This window comes from Lepus europaeus, chromosome 18, assembly GCF_033115175.1.
Source record: "Lepus europaeus isolate LE1 chromosome 18, mLepTim1.pri, whole genome shotgun sequence".
Classification (NCBI taxonomy): Eukaryota; Metazoa; Chordata; class Mammalia; order Lagomorpha; family Leporidae; genus Lepus; species Lepus europaeus.
The window spans coordinates 14,194,718-14,213,166 of NC_084844.1; the positions used below are offsets into that span (position 1 = coordinate 14,194,718).

Genomic DNA, 18,449 nt, shown 5'->3' on the forward strand with positions numbered 1-18,449 from the left:
GAGGATTAGCCTAGTGAGCCGCGGCGCTGGCCTTAAGATTTTTTTTTTTTGGAAGCCAGAGTCATAGAGAGGTCTTCTGTTTTCTGGTCCACTCCCCCAAATGGCTGCAATGGCTGGGGCTGGGCTAGGCTGAAGCCAGGAGCCAAGAGCTTCTTCTGGGTCTCCTACATGGGTGCAGGGGCCCAAGCATTTGGGCCATCCTCTGCTGCTTTCCCAGGTACATTAGCAGGGAGCTGGATGGAAAGTGCATTAGCTGGTTCTCCAGATGGGGCTGATATGGGATGCCCATGTCACAGAAGTGGCTTAACCCAGGCAGCAGCTTAATGCCAGCCCTTATGTATTGTTTTTAAAATTACTACATATAATGATGTCCTCAGTGTAATGCAGGTTCTCTCCCAATCCTGCATGTGTTAGAATAGCAAATTCCTGCCTCCATTGCTTTTAATAAAGTGATTGCTAGAACAATGCTTATCAAAAAACTAATGCTGTTTAAGGTAAGAACCAATGTCATTTGCAGGAACTCAGTTTATGAAAATACAATAGCAATATTTTTTTTACAAAGTATACAGGTTGCTTTCTTACTGGGGATCCTCAGACTTCTGGTCACTTGGGATACCCAGATTGAGTAGGATCTGTTATCTCAATGCCCGACATAATTTTCCTGTGTTGGTCATTCTAGTCCAGCCTAGCTTTGACCAGAACTCTTCCTCATTATTCAGAAAGTGAAATGTTTCTGATGTGTATGAAGGTTAAAGCTCTCTGACTTTTCTGCTTAAGAATTAGGTGATGTGGGAGCTTAGGAGCTAATGAGAGGAGTCTGACTTTAATTTGTCCCGTCATGGAACTGTCCTATTTTTATCTATAACAATTAATATACTTAACAGACTGTATTTTAGGTTTGCTAATTATGTATCCTTTTCTCTCTTGCCTACCTAGTGAAAATGATATTACAGGTGTTTTGGACCATACCTTCTGTGTTGAACATAATGCATATGGTGAAATTATCCAGCATGAACTTAAGCCAAATGGCAAAAGTATACCTGTTACTGAAGAAAATAAAAAAGAATATGTCAGGTAAATAGTTTTATGTTTTCAAGGATGAGATTTTTTTTAATGTAGAATGGCAGTGTAAAAAACATTTAAGTATTTAGGTAGTATTATTTATTACTACAGAATCGGTTTCCACAGAATTTAGTGACTTAAAAATCACCACTGTCTTATTTCTTACAATTCCAGGGTTCAGCTAGTTTGGGCAGAGAACAACAGGGATGGATGGCACACTGCTATTCCACAGATGTCAGCCAGGACTGAGAGGCCAGGATGGCCTCTTTGCTGACATGTGAGACCTCAGCTTGGCTCAAATGGCTGAGGGTTCAGACAGTAATAATTGCCTGCCAGCTACGAGTGTGCAATAAAAAAAATTACAAAGAAAAACTACAGTGCAATTTTGCTGCCCCCTTAAACCAACCAACAAAAACAAAAAGGTCTTGCAAAGGATGCAATGTTAAACTTACTTCTTAAAGTCGGGAACTGTTTCTCCTAGTTTAGAAAAGGGAATGTAAATAACAAATTTGACAGATGAGTAGTTCCAAGATGTGTGGGACAGATAGATAAAGCAATGCATATATAATTACAGTTCCCAGTTAAAAGCACAGTGTTAGACAACAGAGGCAGGTAGTTCAATATGCTTCTTGTTGGGAACACACCTGTTCCAGAGTTTTTACAGTCTTCAGGAAACGATGAGTAGTTAATCAAAAGGTGCTTACTATTATTGGCTCTTACTATTTATTCTCATTTTTGTTATGAGTACTCTACCTCCTTTTGCCTCAAACTTCCCCCAGACATAAACAAAATACCCACCATTCAGTTATATTTTCAAGTAAAACTAGAAAGATGATCTTTTTTGGATGAATGAGCTCTCTGTTCTGGTTGTTGATGTATATGCTTAAGTTTTAAAAAACATTTTATCAAGATTTTAACTTTAGACCCTAAAGTTTATTAGGAGTTTCTCAGATTTGATGCTGCCCTTGGAAACGCAAGGTTAGAACTTTTTATCTACATTGGACCTGCCTCACAGTTGAGGATCCATTTAGCCCCTTAGTCTAAGATTCTTTTAGACTTTAGACTAAATTCTTTATGTTAGATGCTTGTACAGTGCACTGTTGCTTGCGGGAGAGATTCATAGTTATTAGCAAATCTGAATATGTGTGGTCCTGTGAAACCCTTACCCCATCTTACAGGCTGTATGTGAACTGGAGATTTTTACGAGGCATTGAGGCTCAATTCCTGGCTCTGCAGAAAGGATTTAATGAAGTCATTCCACAGCATCTGCTGAAGACATTTGATGAAAAGGAGTTAGAGGTCAGTGCATTAATATTATGACAACATCTAGTGCAACAAGGAAGAGTGGCTGTTATTCTCTTAGTTTTAGAGGAAAGTTGTGTTTCTGATGCTTTTGAAATTTTGTTTTCAGTGCTGTGAGAATTCTTAGTTGTAAGAAATGTCATTTCATTCTTTGGAATTTCTGAGTGAGCAATCTCTTGTGAATTGTGAATATTCTTATTTAAAGATTTATTTATCTGAAAGTCAGAGAGATTGGAGAGACATAGAAATCTTGCATCTGCTGGTTCATTTCTCAAATGGCCACAATGACCCGAGGTGGGGCCAGGCTGAAGCCAAGAGCCAGGAGCTTCTTCCAGGTCTCCCATGTAGGTGCAGGGGCCCAAGCACTTAGGTCATCCTCCACTACTTTACCAGGCACATTATCAGGGAGCTGGATCGGAATTGGGCAAGCCAGGGCTCAAACTGGCACCCGTATAGGATGCTGGCACTGCAGGTGGCAGTTTTACCCACTGTGCCACTGTGCCTGCCCCACTCTGCAAATAATTTAACACATGACTGTATTCTTTTTTTTTTTTTTTTTTGACAGGCAGAGTTAGACAGTGAGAGAGAGAGACAGAGAAAGGTCTTCCTTCCATTGGTTCACCCCTCAAATGGCTGCCAGGAGCCAGGTACTTCCTGCTAGTCTCCCATGCGGGTGCAGGGTCCAAGCACTTGGGCCATCCTCCACTGCCTTCCCGGGCTACAGCAGAAAGCTGGACTGAAAGAGGAGCAACCAGGACAGAACCGGCGCCCCAACCGGGACCAGAACCTGGAGTACCAGCACTGCAGGCAGAGGATTTGCCTAGTGAGCCGTGGCGCCAGCCCACATGACTGTATTCTTTTAACTTTAATGTATGTCCTTTCTAACTAAATCTGTTAACTGATCTGCTAGCAAACAAATCTAACAGCATAGGGTTGACTCATCGTATCTTCATCTTTTATGATTGAATTATTCTTCGTGAAATGGCCAGAGGGAAGTAGTCAGGAGGAGGAGGAGAACATAGCAGGAATGTCATCTGTTTTTCATCTGTTTATACAATGAATGAGGAATTTGGCTTTGTAATTGCCACTCCTCTAAGGAAAAGAATTTAGGAGGTATCTTTTGTGTTAGAAATATGCCCATAATCTTTTTCGGATAATATCCTCTCTCTCTGCAAGTATGGCTTAGATTCAGTAATCTTTTTAGGACCCTAGAGTAGCTTTATGGAGATTTTGTTTAGTAGCATTAGGATTTATTATATAGTTTGTACTGCTAATGAAATCCTTGAAGTTTTAAGAAAAAAAGAAGTGTTTTTTAGTGTGGTCCTCTAGTGAGATTAATTATATAAAATCTAGGATTTACAAGTTATATTTTATTCCACACACTATTGTGATTCAGCATCATAAACAGGTTGGATTAGCAAGATGAGTTGGTCTTGGACCCTATGAACCCTAATGTGAGCTTTAATAGTATCAAAGTGAGTTTGAAATTGTTCATCTGTACTGACCCTGCATTAGGCTGCCAAGCAGAGCTCTTTGTTCATGGATTTTGTGTTTAATATCATTTCAAGATTATTAAGCAAATTGTATTAACCACTTTTCAACATACATTCTTTGAGTTGCTGGCACTACAGGTTGCTTTCCCAGGGGTTAGTAAAACAGATGCTACTCCCTCCCTGTGACAGCAGGAGAGGACTGCTGGCTGAGGGAATGAACTGAGTTGCCCCAAATCACAAAGCTAGTAAGTGTTGAAAAGGAAGACAAATGTTAATTATACTCTTTAGTTCTCATTTTTTGTCCACTTAAAAAACTTCAGAATTCTACTATGAAATTAGAACCACAGACGTGGTTCTGACCCTGTGGAGGAACCCACAGTAAATAGGTACCTCTGGAGCTTTTTAAAATATAAATCTTCTCACCGTGGATGCCCAGAAATAAACCATCTAGGATAGGGCCTGGTGTGTACTTCGAAAAGCTTCCCAGGTGATGGTGATGGTGACGTTACCTTTGATTAAGAACAAGCAAATAAGAGGCCGGCGCCGTGGCTTAACAGGCTAATCCTCCGCCTTGTGGTGCTGGCACACCGGGTTCTAGTTCCGGTTGGGGCGCCGGATTCTATCCCGGTTGCCCCTCTTCCAGGCCAGCTCTCTGCTATGGCCCGGGAAGGCAGTGGAGAATGGCCCAAGTCCTTGGGCCCTGCACCTGCATGGGAGACCAGGAGAAGCACCTGGCTCCTGGCTCCTGGCTCCTGGCTTCGGATCAGCACGATGCGCTGGCTGCAGTGGCCATTGGAGGGTGAACCAACGGCAAAAAGGAAGACCTTTCTCTCTGTCTCTCTCTCTCTCTCACTATCCACTCTGTCTCAAAAAAAAAAAAAAAAAAAAAAAAAAAAAAAAGCAAATAAGAACCAACACTATAAATCTATAGTTTTGTATTGAGGAATTTTGGGGTATGGCTTTGGTTTCCACTGGCTGATGACTTGTGCAATATTTTGACAGCTCATTATTTGCGGACTTGGAAAGATAGATGTTAATGACTGGAAGGTAAACACCAGGTTGAAACACTGCACACCAGACAGCAATGTGGTCAAGTGGTTCTGGAAAGCTGTGGAATTTTTTGATGAAGAGCGACGAGCGCGATTACTTCAGTTTGTGACAGGGTCATCCAGAGTGCCTCTCCAGGGCTTCAAAGCGTTACAGGGTAAAAAGCCTGGGGACGGACAGGCCACATGGTATCACCCTTGGGGTGGGGTGGGGTGGGGTGGAGGTGTCAGTGTTTGGTTTATATGAATATTTTACAAACCATGTGTTTATGAACAGATTGTCTTTTCACTCTGTTTCTTACCTGCAACTTTCACATCATGATACCTTCTTCTCCTTCCTTTCTCTTGTTCCCCTCCCAAGAGCCTTTTCTGCGGGGTTCTCTGTGATTGTAGTGAGTGCCGCATGTTAGAGATTGCACTGTACGTGGTGATGCTCTGCCTTTCATTTTCTGGCCACCGTGCTGTTAATTCTGTTGCACATTCTTGTATGGGAAGTTGTCCACTTTCATCTTTACATCTCAACTTGGCAAAACATCTACCCACCTGGATGCCTCTCTTGTCTCCTTTTTATTCTTTTAATAGAAAGAGGCAGCATGAGTCATAGAAGCCATCTGTTTGGTCAGAGCACTTAAATTGTTGCATGGCAATCATTTATTTACAACCATATTCCATTTTTAAGAATTGCTTCCTTGGAATAGCTGTTTAATTTTTGGATGAACTGGTAATATTGCTAGTAACTGTGGTGCATCCTGGGTGGCAGCCACTTCCTTTACCTCATAAGCCCTTCATTTTCAAAGCTACTGCCACTGCTAGGGATGTGTGAAGATACACAAGGTGGGTACATGCTTCAGCAGTGCCACCTGCAATGGGAGCGTTGAAGTCCCTGGGCAAAGCCTACTGAGTTGTGCCTCCCTTCCCTATTCGGAGAGCTGTCGGACTGTCCAGATGCATAAGAGAGGCTGCATTTCTCCTACACTCAGTATGGGTTTCTGTGTTAATGGAATTGATTGTATAGGCTGTTAACCTGTGCCGTCAGCCCAGTTTGAATCATGAAATTAAATTTGCACTAGGTTGCCATTTTCTGAATGTGTGCGTATGTATGTTATTTTGAAATTCCTATACTGATTTTCTATAAATGATGGCAAACGCATTTCAATTTTGAACTTTTTCTGAGATTGAAATGCTAGCATATTAAGGGATCCAGCCGTATCCAAGGGCAATTCCAGCTTTCAGAATCCAGATTCTTCCCTGCTGCCATTGGTAGCATGTGTGGATTTGCCAGCCTTTCCCTTGCCCTAGACCTTGTGGTTTGTGTACCAGTTTCAGGCTGAAACTCTAGAGGCTGCTGCTCGGGCCTGCAGTGATGTGACCCACATTTCCTTCATTTGCAGGTGCTGCGGGCCCGCGGCTCTTCACCATACACCAGATTGATGCCTGCACCAACAATCTGCCAAAAGCCCACACTTGGTGAGTTATTTTTGTAGCTTCTGCCCCTTCCCCCAACTCCATATACATAGGTGTTAGTTCACATAGATTTGATTTTTCATTATTTTTATTATTGGTAAATGAATTTTTAAAAGGATAAGCAACTCCTTTAAATGATTTAAGATTATTCAAAAATTAGTGGGAAAACCCCAAAGTGGTAATCTCTACTTTAGAGAAAGTACAACCTTTAAATTTTCTGCATGACATAGAGCGATGTGGCTGTTACCAGTGTATTTGCCAGACCAGTTTACTAATTTTGAATGAACTTTATAAAATCTGATTTGCTTATTCACAGCTTCAATCGAATAGACATTCCACCCTATGAAAGCTATGAAAAGCTCTATGAAAAGCTGCTAACAGCCATCGAAGAAACATGTGGATTTGCTGTGGAATGATGAACTTCAAGGACTTACCCAGAACTCTATTTATATCCCTGCCGACAGCCTCCTTTCAGCAGAATTTCAAAGAATGCTGAAATACAGGAAAACATCCCCATCCCCCCCCCTTAAATTTTTTTAGGACACTGTGAGGGGAAAGGACAATTTTGAAATTCCTTTTCAAGGAATAAAAGGTCTTTATGCTTTGCCATGAGGCCACATTCAGCTGCTATTTAAAATTAATATCTTGAACTAAAGAATGCTGACTTTTCCTACATTTCCAGAGTTAGGCAGTATTCTACACTTTAAAGACTACTACTATTTTTATAAAAGGTAATCTATTCAAATTGCTTCACAGATTTCACGTTTCTCAAACATCAAGACAACTTCAGCAGTCGGTACAAGTCACATTTCATTTTGATTGAATACATGATTTTGAACAGCTCCTGTACTTGTTCTTTGTAAAAAAAAAAAAAATAATAAAATTATTTTGAATTATTCTACCTTTGTAAACAACTGGCTAAAAGGATCATTATCTTTAAGAAATTAAGCCATTTACATGTTTAATTATGTTTTTCTATAGCAGAGCATTATATTTTGCATTATATGTTTCAACCTAGCTTAAGTGGGTTGTTTTTATATTTTTAAAGCATGAATTTCCTGGAATACAGCTGTATTATTTTTGGTTGTCAAATTTCTAAAGCAACCATGTGGTCTAAACTCAAGTTTATTTGCCACAGTGAAATGTGTTCAGGGGCTCCCTGTTTTTAAGAAACTTTTTGTTAAAAACCTAATATTTTTATCTTGAATCAGTATGATCAGGTATTTTGGATTTAGTTCATTTTAAATCAAGATACTGCATTCTTATAGCTTCTTGGCACATATGGATGGGATAAGATTTTCATTCTTCTGCTGGGTCAGTTTTAGCATGTATACATACTAGTCCTGTAAACCACAGTCTGACAAGTGCACCTGATTATAATTACTGTGTAGATCAAGTAAAACTTTAACTGCTCAAAAGTTTAATCTAAAATTATGAAAAGGAAAAATTTTGCTCTTTAAAGATTATTCAGCAAGCTTATCAGCCCTGCTAGTACCTAACGGAGAAGTGGGAGGATGCTGGGGAAGATGGGCAGGGGATGTGAGTACTAAGGAAACAGTGGTCTAGCTCTGGGGGACACGTCACTGTGAGATTGACAAGTGCATTTTGGAAGGAAGGGAATTGCAGTTCCTTTGGTGTTACGGAAACGTCCAGATCCAGCTGTGAAGCCGTGGGGCATGCGTGGTCCAGAGATGACCCAAATTATGGGTGAGGAACTGGAAAAATATGAAATCATGGTTGGATTTTTCCATTCAACCATCAAAAATATGTACTATTTTTTTCTACATTGATTATGAAATAAATGAGCAGGTCCTTTGTGTTTCACACGATTGAGTGGGTTTCAGTCCATGTTCCTGAAGCTGAAAGGGTTCCTCAGCGACATTGCAGGAGTGCTGGTCCAGAGAGGAGGGGCAGGGAGAGGCGGGGAAGGGCCTCACTGGTATCTGAGCAGGAGCCTTGAACTCCCCAGCCCCCTTGCCCAGCAGCTGCAGGTTTTCTTCTCTCTTGTATGTTAGAAATCCCACGAAGCTCTCAAGGGGTGGGCTCGGGGAGGGGAAGGGGGAAGTAAAAGTGGAGCTCTTGCTGCTTTAAAAGAAAACATTGAGTACTACTTGCGTAGTTTCTAAGTTCACTTGGCCACATTCGACTGCGACGAGTAAGCTGCTTACAGCCCTGACTGTGCAGTGGGCGTGTGCTTGTGCTGACCCTTTTCTTCCAACACTGTTTTCTTAGTAGTACCGAGAGCATCTTGATGTACAGCGATGGTTCCTATGCTTTGGATTGTCAGTAATTCTCCGCTGTCATTGTAGCTCCTTATCAGTTGCAGGTCCATCTCTTTTATATGAAAGCACTAGCGCAGCTGGTGATTGTGCCTACTCTTAAAATCTTTCAGTAAAATGTAAGTACGTGATGAACTCTTTATAAAATCGTAGCTGACAAGGATGCAGTAGTGACGAAATGCTACTACCACTGTTGTTTTCATGTACAGTAGGAAGCAGGCAAATACCATCGCTTTTTGAGTGCCTTTTTAACTTTGTAACAATGACTTAATACAGCTTTAAAAGAAATTACCCTCCATTACGGTCTGTAGTATCACCTATGTGATCTATGAAAAATGATTCAGATTTCAGTTTCAGAATCACCCGATTGCTTCCAAATAGGTGCTAAGCAAACAAATCCCCAATCTGTCATTGGACTTTGGACTTGCACCTCATGTTTAATGTGAATATTTATTTCCACATGTCCCTCTTTTTTCTTACCCTTCCTCTAGTTCTATTATTTCAGATATGTGATGTCACCTTTCCATATTATTGCCTTTCCATCAAGAATGAATGCTTAATTATGAACAGTGGTTACTCTGTAGAGCTCACGGGCAGCGTGAGTGTGGAGGTGAGTCTGTGTCAGAGGGCCGTATGTCTTAGTGTCGTTTAAATACAGCTGTGTATAGTGTAATTTTGTTTTGCACATAGTTTGTTGCCCTAAATGGGTTTTTTACCAAGTCATCTTTCTTGTATTTGTGGTCCAGAGCACAAGTTTCTCTTTTAAATACAGTGTAATTCACTTTATTTTACAACACTAAATCCGCTTTAAACTTCCAGTGCATTGGTGGGAGTGGAGACTGCTCCAGCCATCTTCGCAGTTTGGCTAAAGCAGCTCCTTCTGCTTCTGTTTTAAGCTGCAGCTTAAAGTTAACGGTGGGTGCCACTTGTGGTATTTAACATTCTGATGTTAGGGTGATGATTGTACCAAATGCGGAGTTGTTTTATTGCTAGATGTAATTAGTTCACTTTATGTAATATTCTTCCTTTTCTCAAACTGACTTTAAAAACAAAAGTTTTATCATTTTCATTGTATTCGTATTTATTACAGAGTGTTTTAGCTTTGATATTCTTTGTATTTTCACTCAGTTGTTACATGAGCTTTATCAATAACATCTGTATAAATGGTTTTTAAAAATTAACTATTGTATGTGCCCATGCCGAAACTGAGCAATAAAATGAATGCTGTTTGCACTGTCACAGCATCGTTTTTAAAGAATACCGAGTTCGTAACTGCTTTGAAGGAACTGAGGACTGGTTTTGTAGTGTCAGCATGAGAGCTGTAACACGAGAAGCTGAAGCAGCGCATGTGTTCCTTAGTTGACAGCTTTGGTGAATTCCAGAGTGCGGAAAGCCCGGGACTTCACGCTGCCTCCAGGTGCAGCGGGGAAGGAGGGTGTTTTCTCCTGCTGTGGGCACTGGATTGGCTGGCAGTGGCTGCTGGGGGCTGTGTAGCGATGGAGTTTTGAAGGTCTGAACTTTGGTGGGGAGGAGTGATCTGTTGGGTCACCAGGTCTGTTACGGTCTGGAGGGCAGGGCTGTGGGGGCAGCCTCACATGTGCCAGCCATACCATGGTGGTGAGCACTAACATCCCCTGAATGGGAGGAGCAGTCAGTTCTGTTTTCCTGGAAGCCATGGATGGTAAGGTTTATGATTCACAACTCTGTAAATGCTAGGGGATGAAGTCCAGCCATGGGGCCAGTGCTGTGGCAGAGTAGTTGAAGCCGCCGCCTGCAATGCCAGCATCCCAGATGGGTGCTGGTTCAAGTCCCGGCTGCTCTACTTCCAATTCAGCTCTGTGCAATGGCCTGGGAAAGTAGTAGAAGATGGCCCAAGGCCCCTGCACCGCATGGGAGACCTGGAAGAAACTCCTGGCTTTGGATCGGCACAGCTCCGGCCATTTGGGGAGTGGACCAGTGGATGGAAGACCTCTCTCTCTGCCTCTCTGTAACTCTGCCTTTCAAATCTTAAAAGAAAAAAGAAAGTCTAGCCAAATACATGAGAGAAGAAGGAATGAATGTGATCCGTTTGCCTACACAGTATAAGCTACAACAGGATGGAACCACTGAGAGATGCTATGTAAGTAGCAGTGGTACATTATTGGGCTTACCTATAGTTTGTAAAGACATAGTACTGAAAATCATTCATGTACTAAAAAATAGTCCATGAATTACCCAAAAGATTCACTTGACTAATGTGTGACGTGAAGTTTTGCTGCATGTGGTAGCCTGAAAAGTGTGCATTTTTGTTATAGTGAAGGTCAGTCATGTTACCCAGTGCATTACTTATTTGTACTTGATATCCCAGATGCCTAGCACAGGATATATACAACAGAGTAAGAATCTAGTCACAGGCTAAAGGAGGTAGTTATCCCAAAAGGGCCAGCACTTTATTAACACTCCTAACAAAATCGACAAGCCAGATTTTAAAGTTCGACTTTATTTTAAATATATTTCTTACATCAGTTTCTAAATAACATTTTAAAAGCATGTGTTTATGATGAGCAAACTGGCTTGATTCATATAGAATTCTCTCTCCCCACAGCAACTGAATTTCAACATCCTCCCATTCCGAGTTTATCATCATTTCATTTGCTTTCTGTTGGTCAGAAACCTGAGGAGCCTCATGAAAAATAGCATTAACGGGACAAGTGCTGTGGCATGGTGGTAAAGCCGCCGCCTGCAGTGCCGGCTGCTTCACTTCCAATCCAGCTCCCTGCTATGGCCTGGGAAAGCAGTGGAGGATGGCCCAAGTCCTTGGGCCCCTGCACCCGTCAGGGAGATCTGGAAGAAGCTCCTGGCACTGGATTGGCCCAGCTCCGACTGTTTCGGCCAACTGGGGATTGAACCAGTAGATGGAAGAACTCTCTTTCTCTGCCTCTCTTCCTCTCCCTGTGTAGTTCTGACTTTCAAATAAATAAATCTTAAAAAAAAAAAAGAAAAATAGAATTAAAAGTGGTTTACTTTGGTGCAAGAAATTTTTGAGCCGCATAGTTTTCTCCTAACACTCATTTTCATGTACTTGCTGAAGAATCCTCCTATGATGCCATCATTTATTTTGCCTTAAATTTTTCCAAATTTATTTAAAGGCAGACAGATAATCTTCCATCTGCTGGTTCACTCCCTAAATGCCCACAGCAGCCAACACTGAGCCAGGCTGAAGCTGGGAGCAGGGACCCAGCCACTTGAGCCATCACCTGCTGTCTCCCAGGGTGCACAGCACCAGGAAAGCAGACCGAAAGTGGAGCTGTAATTCACACCCAGGGACTCTGATCTGGGATGCAGGCATCCCAAAGACCTAACGGCTGCACCAAACACCTGTCCCTCCTGTTTTCTAGTTTTACTAAGCAATAACCTATTCTGTCAATTCTTCTACATCCCACCCATTTCTTAGCTTTGTGAAGAGCACCATCTCAGGCCTGTTTAAACAGATTCACACTAAGTATGCTTAGCAGAAAGTGACATCACGTGCCATTCAGAGTCACACCTGCTGCTGCACTGTACGTACAGTATTCAGTTTTTAAAGTAGTGTCACACTTTTAAGATTTACTCACGAATATACTGTGGATATCTCCATTTAGATCTACTTTATCATTTTTCTCTTTATGACCTAGCTTCCAGCGCTTACCTGGCTAGCCTCATCTTGTGCAGCTCTCATCCTTTCTGCTCTCCTGACTTTCATTAGTATGTCACCGTTTTCTCCATGTCTCTTCTCATGGTGCTCTAAACCCAGCTGGTTCACTAAGCCTTCCTCACAGGAAGCCCCTGCTTGCTGGCTGCCGTTCCCAAAGGCAGCACTGTGACCACGGCAGCGGATCCAGGTGCCTTCAAGGACAAACGGCTCTCACCCCTGCATGGGCCTCTGTTCTCATCTCTGTGCCCTCATGGGTGCCTACCCCCACCCCGGTTCTTTTCTCACGCCTTCTGCCTCTCTGGTTTTCATCAGCAAGTCCCTGTATCCTCAGCTGCCCTGAAGCTCTTGGTCTTCACCGAAGCCTTCCCTGCCAAGGGAGATACCATCAAGTGGGTTTTCTTTCTTCTGTTCCCCCATCCAGAGATGGAGCCCACAAGTGCAGGACGCCTCTCTCCTGCGGCATGCAAACTGGTACTGCAGCCTCCACTGCCGTCTCCTCCCAGCTCACCAAGTATCATAGATATGTCCGGATGTCTCTCATCTTCCAGCCGTGCTGGAAAGACCTACACATACATCCACTGTACTGCTAGGCTTGACTCTGTAGAGCCCACTGCCAACGATGAGCACACGGTGCTGGTTTTTTAAATGAAGAGAATTCTTGTCTACAAGCACTTTCTCTATTCTTGTTGTTCTAACAGGCTTCAGGAGCTGGCTCAAGGCTTGTTAAGGCATACGTTTCTTGTTAGTCATATTTGTGCTACAGTGACTGAGTCTCCCTTTTCAGGGTTTAGGTCATAAATTCAAATACAGTAAGGCTTAAGAAAAGAATTTTTATTTTAAAAATTTCCTCATCAGAATTATTGGAATGAATAGATAAAGCATTTAAAAATGATTCTTTTGGTTTCCATCATTTACTGGCTCAATTCTAGCTCTGTCCTGGTAAAGTCTCCAGAAACTTCACCTGTAAAGCCTGTTCTCACGGGAAGGGGCTCTTACTGTACTGAAAGGAGGCCAGCTGCAGCCGAGACCTGAAGCGCTCGGCCTCCAGCTCCCGGAAGAAGGCGTCGTCGTCGTCCTGTGTGATCATGTGCTGCAGCTGCTGGACTTCTCGCTCCATCTTGGCTCTCAGCTCTCTCTTCGCCTTCTGCAGCGTCTAGAAGAGAGGGTTCGTGTCATCCTGCCATTCACACAGGTGAGCAGGGCCTCTTAGACTGCCCCAGGGAGTCGAGTGTCCTGGATCACAGGTAGTATCTGGACAGCAAATAGCATGTCTATGATACTTGCAAAGCATTAAGTGTCTTGGATTGCAGGTAGAGTTTTTAATATTCTCGTAAAGGGTATAAGACATTTGTTTTCTATTTCCTAAAAAATAAATTATTCCATTCTGTTCATTATTACCTGGGCTTGAGATTTCTCTCTGGCTTTGAGTTCTTGACGTTCCTGTGAGATGGCTTCTGCCAGTAATGAAAACTGTTCATAAAGGGAAGAAAAAAGAAATCAAAGTTTGTTGTCCAAATGTAACAGATCTTATCCTCAATGTTCATAGGCTAAAAAATCTCTTTTAATGGAAATGGGGCAATATACACTATGTACAATGGCCAGACATCAGCTTAGCTTATTTTTCAATCCTGAAAACAGGGTTGGTCTAACCTGTAAGTGCTAAATTCTAAGTTAATACATGGAGTTTTATAATCAACGGACTAAGGTGAGCTTCGACACGGGGCAGGGGTCAAGCACACTGTAACAGGAGCAGGCACAGCGGGCCCACCTGGTCCTTATAGTAGTTCTCCATCGAGTCCAGTTCATTCTGGTGCTGTCTCTTTTCTTCATCTCGCTTTTCTTTAGCATAGTTTCTTAGGTCTCGTAATCTTTGCTTCTGAATTTGTAAACCTTCTTCAAACAGTTTCTTAAATATCTGTCAGTTATTTAATCATAAAAATGTGTAACTTTCATCAAGGAATATAATTATTCTAACTAGAATTGTATACTAATTATATTTCACAAAGACTTAAAAAAACAACTGTAGTTAGATACTATTCACCTTCCATAATACACACCCTTTCAACATGCATAAATTCAGTAGGTTTTGGTATATTCAGAGTTGTGTGTCATCTCAGAATTTTTTTTTTTTTTTTTGACAGGTAGAGTTACAAATAATGAGAGGCAGAGAGAAAGGTTCCCCCCCCCAAACGGCCGCCGAAGCCAGGCGCCCACACGGGACACCAGCACCGCAGGACAACCCAGTGTGCCACGGCACCGGGCCCTCAGAACATCTTAATTACCCAAAAAGGAACCATATATCCTTTAGCAGTCACACCCGGTTTTCTCCCCTCCCCTGGTGCCACTAATCTACTTTGCCTATCTGGGACATTTCTGTAAATGGGATCACATAATATGTGGCCCTTTGCATCTGGCTTCTTTCACTTACCATCATGTTCTCAAGGCTCACCCAATCAGTACTTCAATTCTTTTTATTGCCAAAGCATATTCTACTACAGGAGTATACATTTTGGTTGTTTCCTTCTGTGGCTGTTACAAATAATTCTGCGGTAAACAGTGTATGGATCTCTGTTTGGATACATGTAACTCTACAGGACCTTCTGGTAACCTTTTGAAGATTTGCCAAACATTATCCAAAACAGTTATGCCATTCTACCCAGCAGCCCTGCCAAAGGGGTCCCACTTGATGCCCTCACAAACATTTTAGTGGGTGCCAAGGGTACTTCATGGGTTTTGATTTGTGTTTCTCTAAAGAATTTTCAAGCAACCATGTATATCAGGTTAGAATCCCAGAGCTGAAACAAAGTACCATCAGTTTGCTCAAAGCACCTGGATATGTCCACTTGCTCTCCATTACAAAAATTCTTGGGAGCACATGTACTGACAGCCATGCATTCATTAGCGGCATTACCTTAGTAGTATCTTCTAGAAATATCTGAGTATTTAAATCCAATTAACTACAATCATCATTTCAGTCTAGAGATGAAGTTATTGCTACTTTGGGAGACAGCAGACGCCATGTTCAGACAGCCCGCAGCACACTGTAACCTGATTTCAGGTGGACTCCCTCCCCACCCCCCTTTTTAAAACATGCTCCCAAATCCCTACAGCAGTTGTATTACTGACCGGGTGAGAGGCAATGAATCACGACCTCACATTCAGATAAGGGCCGAGGAGGCTGAGAACAGCTGGGATTGCACCATTAATAAAATAAAGCATGGACAAGGGCAGATTCTTGGGGCTAGCCTTCTAGGATCTGCTTTTGGATTCTGAATTCAGACTGAGACAAGAGTCACACATCAAGAAAGTAGTCCTCAAAGGTAACAGCCAAAATTCACTTTCTTCAAAGAACTGGATAGAAAAGTCTACATACCATCTCTTCCCGGGTCCTCATTCTCATCATTTTTGCCCGCAACTGAACTCTATAATCATCATAATACTTTCGGGCACGAACAATTTGCTGGCGATTTTCTTTTATCTTTGATTGGGTCAACTTCTGTCTGTGAATGCGGTCCTTAAACTCTTGCTAAGAAAAGGAAACGGATCAAGGGGTAAAGACAAGCTGCACGCAGACCCAAACTTTCACTCCCATCTCCTGCACACCCACCCCCCTCACCCCCCCACCCCGTCTTTAAGAGGAAGGCAGGCCTGTGGCCTCCCGCTGCAGAGGGCTGTGCTGACCCTGGGCACTCCTGACAAAGACTGGGGATCTCTCCTCCTTCCCCCAGAGGCTGCCAGGCACACCCAGATGCCACTTGAAGACAGCAGGGAAATGGCATTCTCCAAGCAAAGCTTGCGTTGCCCAGAATACGGAAGTAGGCCCGAACTACGGAAAGTACAGAACAGCTGACAGAGTAGCGAGGGTGAAATGAAGTCTTGCAGAAAGCTTCTAACCTAGATGTTCAGATTCGTCTTTTCCCCACACCAGAGCAACACAGTGTCCTGAGGGCTGTTTTGGAACTATTTAGGATTACAGTTCTTTCTCATGGCTTATTTCAGTTCCACACTCAGGTGAGATTTTAAAATCTCTTCATGCTCTCTACCTGGGACCTAAGAAGATAGGAGGGAAAAAAGACTAAGTTCCCACCCTCCGGCCCCTACAAGGGGCTGTGGAGTACAGAAACAGGCGCACTACTCTCCCGTGAGCCCTTGGCTTATCAGGGCAAGGCCCAGGGCGAGGCACTTCAGAGCTCACAGCCTCAGGTTTTCAAACCTCTCTGAGGTACTACCACAAAGACTAAATGAAACAGTGTACACACCTCATTCCAGTCAATTTTGGTGAAAGCCCTAGACCAGGGGTAGGAATGTCTGGCTCAGGGGGGCCACATAAGGCTACGAAATCATTTGGTCTTCTCCTGCCACGCCAATGGCAGACACTACTTGCAATGCAACATGAATTTACAGCAGGCTAATTTTTAAGTTGAAAACTGTATGCCCCATGAATAATGCTAGCAATATCCATGTCCAACTCCTGTTAGCCGTCCACGTCGTTATCACAAGATCCGCCGCCTCCATACTAAGCGCCTGTGTCTGGCAGAGCCGGCGTGAGACCGAGATAATCGAGTTTTGGCCGGACCTCTGAGCATACACAGAGAGGGAGAGAGGGAGAGAGGAGCCAGACTAAAAGCACAGACTATGGTGCTGAAACGGATTAATAAGAACTTAGTGATTTGGCCTGTGACCCTCCAGCACAATGTTCTGCAGGTCCAGTTGGGGATGATACGTTTCACTGGCAAGCCACAATTACGGGACCTAATGACAGCCCACCCCTTCAAACCACCTAAGGTTGCATTTACAACAAGAATTTATCATCCAAATATTAACAGTAATGGCAGCATTTGTCTTGATATTCTAAGATTACAGTGGTCTCCTGCTTTAACTATTTCTAAAGTTCTTTTATCCATTTGTTCACTGCTATGTGATCCAAACACAGATGACCCCCTAGTGCCAGAGATTGCATGGATCTATAAAACAGAGATAAGTACAACAGAATATCTCGGGAATGGACTCAGAAGTATGCCATGTGATGCTACCTTGAAGTCAGAATAACCTGCACTATAGCTGGAATAAACTTGAAATTACTGTTCCTTTTTTGATTTTCTTATCGGCTGCTCCCCTATCAGACCTCATCTTTTTAAATTTTATTTTTTGTTTACCTCCCTCCATTCATTCACATGCTCATCTGAGAAGACTTAAGTTCTTCCAGCTTTGGACAATAACTGCTTTTAGAAACTGTAAAGTGGTTACAAGAGAACAGTTGCCCAAGTTTCAGAATTTTTTAAAAAAATGGAGCATGTGTATTATGTGGCCAATGTCTTCACTCTAACTTGGTTATGAGACTAAAACCATTCCGCACTGCTCTGACATGCTGGAGAAATCATCTGAGAGGGAGGGAGATGGATGCCCAGTTGTCACAGCAAAGGAAGCAGCATCCATCCTTGTTTAAGCCTTCCACTGTTAGAGATCTGAGGTTACATGATACTTTATGCTCATAACTGATGTGGCTGGAGAATTGGTATTGAATTTATAGCATCAGCAGAACAGAAAATGTGATATATTTTATGCATGTCAATAAAGGAATGACCTGTTCTTGTTCTACAGAGAATGGAAATTGGAAGTCAAACACCCTTTGTATTCCAAAATAGGGTCTCAAACATTTTGTAATTGTCATTTAAATTGTTAGGAGGCTTGGAGCTATTAGTTAATCTATCTTCCAATACACTGTTTAACATAGCACTGAATAAATGATGCAAGTTGTCAATGGATGAGTGATCAACTAATAGCTCTGCTAGTAAATGATTTATTTTTCTCCAATAAAGTTGCATAAACCAGTGAGTTAGCTGCCTGGGTTAATCAGGATGGGAAACAATCTTTTGTAAATGCAAAGCTGTTTTTTGTATATACTGTTGGGATTTGCTTCGTTGTTTGACATCAAATGATGATGTAAAGTTCAAAAAAATGAATATGTTAGAGTGCACAGTCTGTTACAGGTTGACACATTGCTTGACCTGATTTATGCAGAATTAATAAGCTGTTCAGATAGTGTAGCTTTAATATGCTGCACCGTGATACTGGCAGCCCTGGAGTTCATAGATGGACTTGGGACCCAGCAGTTTTGAAGCGTGTATAT

At 42.4% G+C, this 18,449-nt stretch overlaps 2 protein-coding genes and 1 pseudogene across 6 annotated transcripts in view; 2 read left to right on the forward strand and 1 right to left on the reverse strand.

Annotated features, from left to right (window-relative positions):
• Positions 1-9,870, forward strand: part of SMURF2 (SMAD specific E3 ubiquitin protein ligase 2) — a 137,833-nt gene extending 127,963 nt beyond the window's left edge. The window contains exons 14-18 of one of the 3 annotated variants that reach the window (XM_062215660.1): positions 937-1,074; positions 2,241-2,361; positions 4,860-5,061; positions 6,295-6,370; positions 6,684-9,869. In XM_062215660.1, the coding sequence (XP_062071644.1) occupies positions 937-1,074; positions 2,241-2,361; positions 4,860-5,061; positions 6,295-6,370; positions 6,684-6,783 (637 nt within the window). In that variant the 3' untranslated portion in view covers positions 6,784-9,869. Of the gene's footprint in view, positions 1-936; positions 1,075-2,240; positions 2,362-4,859; positions 5,062-6,294; positions 6,371-6,683 lie in introns of all 3 variants that reach the window. The other 2 variants (XM_062215659.1, XM_062215661.1) reach the window with 2 other exon arrangements.
• Positions 9,871-11,122: 1,252 nt separating this feature from the next.
• CEP95 (centrosomal protein 95) overlaps positions 11,123-18,449 on the reverse strand; it is a 38,191-nt gene continuing 30,864 nt past the window's right edge. For 2 of the 3 annotated variants that reach the window (XM_062215404.1, XM_062215402.1), the window contains 4 exons: positions 15,693-15,845; positions 14,088-14,234; positions 13,718-13,789; positions 13,136-13,472 (listed from right to left, as the gene is read on the reverse strand). In XM_062215404.1, coding sequence (XP_062071388.1) covers positions 13,296-13,472; positions 13,718-13,789; positions 14,088-14,234; positions 15,693-15,845 — 549 coding nt within the window. In that variant the 3' untranslated portion in view covers positions 13,136-13,295. Of the gene's footprint in view, positions 11,609-13,135; positions 13,473-13,717; positions 13,790-14,087; positions 14,235-15,692; positions 15,846-18,449 lie in introns of those variants that run through there. The other variant, XM_062215403.1, reaches the window with a different exon arrangement.
• Positions 16,955-18,189, forward strand: LOC133776493 (ubiquitin-conjugating enzyme E2 D3-like; annotated as a pseudogene).